Source organism: Ictidomys tridecemlineatus, chromosome X, assembly GCF_052094955.1.
Source record: "Ictidomys tridecemlineatus isolate mIctTri1 chromosome X, mIctTri1.hap1, whole genome shotgun sequence".
In the NCBI taxonomy this organism is placed as follows: Eukaryota; Metazoa; Chordata; class Mammalia; order Rodentia; family Sciuridae; genus Ictidomys; species Ictidomys tridecemlineatus.
This window is the reverse complement of record NC_135493.1, coordinates 20,951,069-20,961,170: the sequence shown is the minus strand read 5'-3', so window position 1 is coordinate 20,961,170 and position 10,102 is coordinate 20,951,069. Positions and strand designations below refer to the sequence as shown.

Sequence of the window (10,102 nt, the reverse complement as noted above, 5' to 3'; positions counted from 1 at the left end):
GGTTAAAGGGTAAAGGACTTAGGTTGGATGTGTTAAAAGCTACCTTCCTTTTTTGCAGTATTAGGGATTGAACCTAGGGGTGCTCTATCACTGAATTACAGCCTGAGTCCTTTTTTAAAAAATTTCAGGCAGGGTCTTGTTAAGTTGCTGAGGCTGTCCTTGAATGTGCAACCTTCCTTCCTCAGCATCCTTAGTCACTGGGGTTGGCTATCCTCCTATCTTCTGGAAGGCAAGGGCCATCCATATTATTTTTGTATTCCCTAGTACCTGGCAGAGTGTCTGGGACACAGGAAATATTTAGAATATATTTGAACAGCTGAATTTCCTTTGTTGAGGACTAGTCACATGATGCAGCCCCACACTCCTAGGTGTTTAAAAACTGTGGGTAGAGGTCATGAACTTTGGCTGAATCATAATCATAATTATGCTTCTTTGTTGAGAACTCACCATACACCAGGGGAAATTTGCAGACACCATCTTGTTGAATTTTTACTACAACTCTATGAGGTAGGCACTAGTTATCCTTAACTTTGTCTATAAGGAAATTGAAGCTCCCATTATGTCCAAGTAACTTGTGCAAAGACACATGGACAGGAGGTGACTTTGGACAGCATAACTATATACTAGGTACTCAGCAGATAGTAGCAGTTTGGGTAATAAATGAAGCTGGGTCTATCTGATGGCTCATTCTAGGCAGCTGAAAAATCTCAAGGGCTCACAAAGTTCTATTGAGTGAGTCAAACGTTCTTGCACATGTATGTGGTCTTTTCAAATACTACCATTTATTCTGTGTATGTGAAAACAAAACATTTTGGGGACTGAGCTTTTTTTTTTAAAGTCTCTATATAAATTTGAATACACATATGTGTCTAATTTTCTCTGAAAAATAACTTTTTTCATTGAAGGTATTTAAAAAGCAACTTGGTAATATTAAAAAATCAGAACTAGAGGTACCATGGGACTAGGAAGAGAGATGAAATAAACATTTTTAAAATAAAAGAAAGCTTCTATTTATTATTATCAGGAAAAACTCTTAACTACTCTTTCACAAAAATAACAAAAGAGCAATATTTTAAAATTATGGAGGAACAACAGAACAATAAATAGCACTGATAATTTTTAAGAAAAATAACTTCATTAATAGTTCTGTATGGTGAATGGAAAGGATTATGAGTGATGGTACATGCTGCAATTATGCAATATAATGCAAATACACTTTACTCTTAAATATTGTAACAACTCTAGTATATTAGGGTTCTCCAGAGAAATGGAACTGATGGGATGAATAACACACACACACACACACACGGAACTGGCTCATGCACCTGTGGGTGCTTGCAAGTTTGAGATTTGTAGGGCTGTCTACCAGGCTGTGAATTCTGGCAGGACTTGATGTTGTAGTTTTGAGTCTGATGATATAGCCTGGAGGTAGAATTCCTTCCTGAGGGGGACTCAGTCTTTTCTCTTAAGGCCTTTGACTGATTAAAAAGATGATTTACTCAAAATCTACTGGTTTAAATGTTCATCATCTCTAAAAAACACTTTCACACCACCACGTACACTGGTATGGAGTGGAGCAAACGGCTAAGCTCATGCAGAAAATAAACCATCCCAATTAGCACACTGAATCAGGTTGAAAGGAATACACCTGGCCTAGACTGGCAGGTGTAACAGAAACTACAGTTTGCAATATAAGTGAAGGAGAGAGAGGTGTTCAGGCATGACAGCTGTTGCCTTACATTTTAATAATTTTGCTTGACTTATTTAAATAAGAAAGAACTGATAAGTGGGAATTTTCCTATGATTTCATTGATATCATTAAAATAACTCATTCTAGATGCCCTGAGCTGATGAATCAAAGCCTTCCGAAGCTTTGATGACAGAGATGCTTCAGTGAAGAAACTAGCATAAAAATAACCCTAGCTGCCTGCTGGGGCCACCGTGGGGTGCTTGAGCTGGAAGCCAACTTTCAGCATGAATGGGCTGCTGGGGGAATGCTATTTCTAGTTGTCAAGCAGGTTTAGCATCTTCTTCCAACATCCTGGCAACTGAACGGGAGAAACTGAGATCTACTAAAGGATCGCTTAGAAAGCAGGTCATTCAAAACAGAACACGGAAGATGTGTAAAAAACAGAATATTTATCTTTTAAAAATACAACTTTGAACACTACTGGCAACTCATTTACAAAGGATTTTCGTGAAATACTCAGCATTGGCTTTGCTTATTCAGTGCATTCTCTTACCTTCAGTGGAGCTCAAGGGAGGGCATGCTTGTGTTATCCTAAGCACCAATATCACTATCACCACAAGAGGAAATAAATAAATGACCATGTCTGTCTCAGAATATTAACCCCAAGCCCTTTCCTTTCCTTTTCTTTTCTGCCAAACAAAACTTCCTGAATGGTCCACCTACATTCCACCACTGCAATCTGCTGATGAGCACCACAGACCTGGAGGTGTCCCTGGCAATCAGCACTCCATGTGGAGCTGACACATTTGCAGGAAGCCTCATACAGCCTGGCCCATTATTTATTAGTTCATCACTATTAATACTCATATCAACTCTTTACAAACGTTCAGCATGAAGTAAATATAGTATTTACAGCAGTACACAGTTTGTAGTTCAACACACTGACAGCAGAAGAAAAGGGACCAACAGACTGCAAGAAAGCCAGAGGGCAAAGAATATTAAAATAAATCCCTTCTGCTAATGCTTGCGTGTGTGCGCATGCCCACGTGTGAGCACGTCTCAATTCATAGAAAACTAAACATGCCCTCCTTTGAAAGCAGACTATTTACAAGTGATTGTGAATAGCATGAACACATGCTAATCAAACTGGATACTTGCTTTCTGTGAATACATCTAGAATTATTTTTAAATTCTGAAATAAGACCTTTTATCTATTAGAGAAAATAACTTTGGAACATCTGTCAACTTTTGGTTCATAGTAATTCTGCAAAAAGCCACAAAACATGCTTTGTCATTTCAAAGGTGACCCTGGTCAGGCACCCTCTAGAAGACTCTGATGTGTCTACTGGGGCTTGGAAAGACAATGGCAGTTACACAGAGTATCTAGTGCTTTTTTCATTCCTTTTACCAGTAGCAACATCAATGTGAAGAGAAGTCTGGAAACACAAATTACATACAAATCATCAAAACATTTCAGTTAATAGTGCTTAAAAAATGCCAAGGTCTACAACAGTAGTACAGACACGGAAAACACACCAAATACTCTTTAGCCTCAGGATTTTTTCAATACAATTAATAAGAGAAGACAACTAATCGCCAGAAGCGGGAGGAAGTTACAGCACTTGAGGTTTGAGGCAATTTCTTTTTAGGGCCTGTAGCTCGAGGTGCTGTTTCTAGGATCCTTATTTTAACTCAAAAGATATTCCAGGAATGAACTGACAGACTTAAAGTAACTTCCACTTGAAAACCATCAAAATTACAAATCACTTTCTAAGCTTGTCCAACACACATTTATTTTCAGGATCCCAAGTTGTTCAACAGAAATTCAGGTCAGTTTCAAGCCTTCAAAGCCACAGAATTTCCATCTCTTTTCCAGGCTGGCTCCAACTCCTGTCATTTCCTGCTTGAAGGTATGCTGGAGTCTACTCATGAGACATTCCACATCACTGGTGCAGATCTGTGGGACAGAGAGGATATTCTCTAATAAAAACCAATTTCATGCTCCCAGTATGTTTTTTTCCCCCACTGTGGCCTACTTTAGAATGTGGGTGTGCATGTGTATATTGGGGTGGGAGGGTTAACTTCCTCCCCCTCCTTGTACATTTGTGCATGTTGGTAGAGAGGCTTTCAGGCAGCAGTGATCCTCTGCTGTGACCACCAGACACAGTCCACTGACCTTGCTATTGAAGAGAGCTGGTGTAAGTTGCGTGCAAAGATTTGGGTATGTAGTCAGCTGAATGATGGCTGCTCTGTGCTGGTGACACTACGAGCAGCCCAAGTCTTTGGAAGAGAAGGGAAGTATAAATGGCTGCCACTGGAGCAGAATTCTTCACTCATGCATTAGCTCATTAAGGAAAACTAACAGGAATGGAGAATGCCTTGTGTTCTTAACTCTTCATATTTTCTCTCTCCCCACTTAACACACATGTGTATGTGTATATATACACACACACTCATCAACACAAAAACTAAGTTTTGACTCCTTCAGGCTTGTTTTAGGTGATCATCTTTGCATTAATAGCCACCTTCCTAGCTGTGAGCCTGGGCACCAGGGCTTGGCTGAAGAGCACCAAGAGATACTTGTAGTATCTACCATAACTGGAGCTGGAGGGAGGGAACCCTTCAATTCTCCTGTCATCAATGTAGGCTCTCATTGGGAGGTCCTTGACACTACACTGGCAGGAAGCTGCTAATGAGGATCTATGTCCAGGCTAGGAGTGAAGTCATGCCTTCTTCCCAGTGCCAGGAGTAGACTGGATCTAGTTAAGTGAAAGAAGAACATTGCAGGGTATCATAGAGAGTAGAATCCCATTTTGAGAAACATAAATAGATAATATTTATTGATAGATACATATCGTATAGGTATAGCATATAAAATGGAAAAGGGTCAGAAATATATGCCAGACTGTTAACCCTTGAAGGGCTGGGGATCTAGCTCAGTGATACAACACCTGCCTAGCATGCACAAAGATTTGGGCTTGTTCCCTAGCATGGCAAAACAAAACAAAACAAAACAATCTATTAATCTTTGAGGGGTGGGATTGTAGGTAACTTTCCCTCTGCTCTACTGCTATTCTGCTTCTCCTTTTAAGAAATATTATGTATTATTTTGTGAGTTAAAAAAAGAACCAGATAATTATTTTTACTGATATGCAGTTCTATTTCCTATCATTACAACTGACTACTTGGCTTTGGTAATCCCATCCCATGCTCCCCTTCACTACCCAATGGACTATTTAATTGTAGAATAGCATCAAGAGGGAAATGAGAGGGGAGTGCTAGCTAAAACTAAAACAAATGTCATCATGGAATATATACCACCACAGTTACAATATGGTTAGAACAATAACATTCCCAAATGGGTCCCTGTCTTTCTTAAGAGGACATATGCTTAAATGGCTTGACATTTTGGACATCAGAGTGTCAGGAATCTGCATTCAAATGTCACTACCCAGGAGGCCTGGATCCTATGAAATAGTGAGTAAAAATCAGGAGCAGGTTTAACTGAACGCTGCTTCTGAAAAAAAAAATGTATCAATAGCTTTTTTATTTTTAGTAGTCAAGAATCCCCTCTTGCCTCTAAGGGGTATCCCTGACTTCCTAGAAAATTAGCTTTTCCTCTTGCTCCAGATGCTCTGTGAGCTCCTCAGAAGGATATCATCAAGGGAAGGAAATGGCCCCTAAGACCTGATGTGAGCAAATATTCAGCTCATGGTTCCATCTTTTTTTTCTTTTGGTCCCTGCCTTGATTGTTTCACACTAGGTAAGGACAGTGGTGATGGTGGGAGGGGGAATTGGAATAAGACTTCCAAATTTGAAAGTTAACATTTGCTAAAGGCCAAAGGAATGGAACAAAAGTTGGATGGGTAAGAAAGCTGATAATGGCTAATTTTCTGATTAATTTGCAGCTTGTAAATTAAGAGAAGGAAGAAAAATTCTTCTAAGATGTATCTTGGAAGTAGTATAGCAAACTCATTCAAGTCTGCTTGAGACTTCTGTGGATTTAGAACTGAAAAGTCTCAAGTCCCAGGAACAACCCACCTTAGTCCTAGGCAAACTGGGACAGATAAATGGTCATTTTGCTCTAAGGAGGAAGCTCTATACTGAATTACTGTGAGACAGAAAGTGTTGAAAAAGTTTAGAGCAGTAAGTAATGGCCTATTTATGCTTGGGGAAAGTAAGGTCACCTGTTCACAGAGAACCCTATATGCCCTGGCACCTCCCTTTCAGGCCCCCACATACCTTATTATCAAGACGATGCAAGTAGGAACAGATGTATTCAATGCTTGCTCCAAATGGGTGAACATGAAGGAATGTGGAGATAATCCCTATAGAGACAATACCCCAGAGGTTACACCTGAGCACAGTATTCCTTAAGATTCTATGTGATAGAAAACTCTTATACACAATAACATGTACATATATACAACATCAGTATGCTGAGCTCTAATCCTAAATTTACATATATTTCACTCATTTAATATATATATATATATATATATATATATATTTTTTTTTTTGGGTACCAGAGATTGAACCCAGAAGTATCAAAGCCCTGAGTACATCCCCAGTCCTTTTTATTTTTGAGACAGGGTCTTGCTAAATTGCTTAGGGCTTCACTAAGTTGCTGAGGCTGGCTTTGAACTTGCAATCCTCCTACCTCAGCCTCCTGAGTCATTGGGATTACAGGTGTGTGCCACTGTACCCAGCCTCATTTAATCTTTATAATAACCTCATGAGGTAGGTGATGCCACCCCCATTTCACAGATGAGGACATTGAGGCCACAGAAAGTTTACGCAACTTGCTCAAGATCACATGGCTGTTAAGTGACAGAGCTGGCATTTGAATTCAGACAGTCATTCTTAATTACTACACACACTGCCTGTTACTATACTGAATCACATGTAGAAAAGCTAGCATATGAAGAATTCACTTCCATCATCTGTGAAGGCTAAGGACTATTTGAATTATAGAATTTTATAAAGATTTAGATAGATTGTGCTATGTTTTTGCAGTTCCTTTACATGGTCTTTAAAATAGGCTTTGGCCTCTTAGGTGTAAGTAATGTCTTGCTATTGTGGCAATCATACACATCATGTATTTTGCCTGATTAACCTAGTGCTTCTTACAAGAGAATCTGCTGATTGTATTTGGGTTTTATTTTGCAAGTAGCTCTGTAAATCCAAACATTTCTTTTGAGGATGACTTAAGTGGTCATGAGCATTTTCTGCATAGAGCTCCATATCTCTTCATGCAGCAGAATTCTTTTATTTTTTATTTTTAGACAGGATCGTGCTAAGTTGCTTAGGGCCTTGCTAAGCTGCTGGGGCTGGCTTTGAACTTGTGATCCTCCTGCCTCAGCCTCCTGAGTTGCTGGGATTACAGGCCTGTGCCACTGCACCTGGCCATGCAGCAGAATTCTTATAGCAGTTTAAAGGAATGCAAGTGATTTCTACTCTAACTCTGGAGTGACTGGCAGCTGTCAAGTGCCTTGATTGTTCTGGCTTTCAGATTAATCATTCTAATCTCTATCTGGCAAAAAGTGGGGGAAAAGTTCAAAAGCATACTATTTCTTCCTTAAATTATTTTGAATTCGCCTCCTTTCATAAAATCTTTGGCACATAAACAAGATCTAAAATTGGGTTTGATACAAATTGCCAGGAAATAAAAGTGAAATTTGATTTGGTTTATAAACTACAATTTTTATGTTCCTTTAAGAGACTGATAAGGAATACCACCAGTTTAAACTGTAGCTTAAAGTTCAGTCACTTCTTTGTGAAAACTGCCCAGATATTAGATGACAAAGGGGTGGGCTGCAGGACTCTAGGAAAAACTGATGGTGGGGCTCAAAATTTGTTCAAAACAGATGATATTACTAACTAACATTACTTTATTCTTAAATGACTAGGTGAATTGAATTTCCAAACACTGATTTAGCTGAGAAACTTAAATTTTGAAGAAGACAGTCCATGTTCCAGGAAATTCTAGATGTCATGGCCAGGAAAGACTCTCAAATGTCAAGAAATAACTCTATAGGTTTAAAAACACTAAGCAATTTTTGTGAGTCCATGTCCCATGAAATAATTTAAAAAATAGATTCCTCTTTCTCTCTGTCAGCCCAAGACTATGTTCTTGAAAAAAAAATCAGAACAAGAAACACTTTTAAGAATAGTTTTTCTAGGCTTCCTTCTACCCCAGCACTTCTCTGGGGTCTCCCTGTTTCCATGACAATGTGTTACAAATTTTGAGTTGGGAAATATTAAAAGTTGTCACTTTTTTGAAGATTCAACACCAGATCCCCCTATGCATCTTTATTAATATATCAAAGTGCTGAGTCTAATATCCATTACCAAAGGAGGTAGATATATCTTAAAAATATGAAGATGCCAATCAGTGTGGAAGACTTTTCGAGACTGGGGTGGGGCTACTGTTTGACCCAGCTTCTTAGAGGACAGCTGAGATTAACTATTCCTTGTTAAATGATTGAATATTTTAGAACCTCAATATGATACTGTTCTCCAAATGAAAAGTCAATGAGCATTTGTGAATATACTGTAAGTGTAAAATGGTTTCCATTTACTGAGGGCTTACTATGGGCCAAGTCCTGTGCTAAGTGACTCAGGCTAATTATCATATTTAATAATCACAACTTTCTTCTTCTTCTTTTTTTTTTTTTTTTGGTACCAGGCATAAACCCAGAGGCACTTAACCACTGAGTCACATCCCCAGCCCTTTTTGGAATTTCTGGAGAAACAGAGTGTCTTTTTGTATGCTAATGAATGACAGGTGGCTGGGGTCCTTTCAATAGCTTCAAAGTCATACTTTGGTTGCCAGTAAGACCAAAGTATGATTAGAGGGTTGGAACTTTCAGGACCTCCCTTCCCACCAGGTCCCCCATCATGCCTACACAATAATCTACCATAGACACCTCAATATGGAGTTCAGAAAGCTTCCCAATTAGTGACCACAAGATGCTGGGAGGGTGGAATGCCTAGAAAGGGTACAGGAGTTCCATATACTCTCTCCTAGTACCTTGCCATATATATCTCTTAGGTTTGGCTGCTCCTGAGTTGCATCCTTTATGATAAACTGGTAATAGTAAGTAAAGCACTTTCCTAAGTTCAGTGGGTTATCTTCCTGCCCCAGGGAACAGACTTTGTAGCCAGATCATATAGAAATGTGGATAACAGTGCTATTATTTGGATTTGGAGTGTCCCCCAAAGGCCTCTCTGTTACAAGCTTAGTTCCCAGCCCATGGCACTACTGGCAGGTGGTAGAAACTTGAAGAGTGTGGCCTGGTGGGAGGTCTTCCAGATACTGGGGCATGTCCTTGAAGGAAATATTGGTACCCTAGCCCCTTACGTTCTCTCTTTTTCATATCCTGCCCATGAGGTGAAGAGTTTGCCACATACTGTTGCCATGATGTACTGCCTCATATCAGGTTCAAAATCAATGAAGCCAACTAATCATGATCTGAAATTTCCAAAACAGTGAACCAAAATAAACACTTCTTTTTAAGTTGGTTGTCTCAGGCATTTGTAACAGTAAAGAAAATCGAACACTTTCAGGGACCCAATATTGGAGACTGGTATCTAAAGTCAGGGCTGATTTGTGGGACTGAGTCCTTAAATTGGTGGTAACTTTAGCTAGTTGGTGTCATAATTGAATAGAGTTGAACTGAATTGAATTAGAGGACACCCAATTGGTGTTGGAGGGTTGGATAAGTACTGTTGGATGAGGTACCACATATTTGCTGTCAGGAAGTATAAAAACACCTTCTCAGATGGAGTCAGAAGTGTCATAAGTAAAAATGTCCCAGCCTGTGCCTGGAAAACTTGAGAGGCAGACACTTGCTCCAGAGGCTCATCTGGCAAAGCTGTTTGCCCAGCAGCATCTGCACTAGCCCCCTGAGTGGATATGAGAGGGCTTAGCTATCCTTGCATAGAGATTTAAAAAAATCTACAAAGTGCTTCTCCAGCTGACCCCCTCTTAGCATAATGCTCATACTGACACATTTGACATGGCTGTGCTACAAAGAGCTTGAAGAGGGTTGGGAGCCACTACTATAATTTTTATGTAAATCTGTACTAGTTCTTACTCTACTGCCTCCAGGACTCTGGGTTCTTGCACTGTCATAAATGCTTGCCTTATTAATCGTAGGTAAACCCCACCCCACCTCCACTGGATTCTATGGATTGTACGTGTGTGTTAGCTTCCTTACCCACTAGCAGTGCTTCCCGTTCAGATTTGACAGGACTGCTATTCATGGTCTTCTCAAGAGGGTAGTCACTTTCCTGGCTTGATGCACACAGCCTAGAAGCACAACTTTCCTGTGGGAATAATGTGATTCCTGGATAAGTTTACCATCTTTGGCAATGCAGTTGGTTTCAATTAATTACTCAACACATAAA

The 10,102-nt window shown here is 39.6% G+C and overlaps 1 protein-coding gene across 9 annotated transcripts in view; it reads right to left on the bottom strand.

Annotated features, from left to right (window-relative positions):
- Positions 1–2,120: 2,120 nt before the first annotated feature.
- Positions 2,121–10,102, bottom strand: part of Enox2 (ecto-NOX disulfide-thiol exchanger 2) — a 298,128-nt gene continuing 290,146 nt past the window's right edge. For all 9 annotated transcript variants that reach the window (XM_040285387.2, XM_078034279.1, XM_040285393.2 and 6 more), the window contains 3 exons: positions 9,913–10,021; positions 5,933–6,018; positions 2,121–3,647 (listed from right to left, as the gene is read on the bottom strand). In XM_040285387.2, the coding sequence (XP_040141321.1) occupies positions 3,516–3,647; positions 5,933–6,018; positions 9,913–10,021 (327 nt within the window). In that variant the 3' untranslated portion in view covers positions 2,121–3,515. The remainder of the gene's footprint in view (positions 3,648–5,932; positions 6,019–9,912; positions 10,022–10,102) is intronic.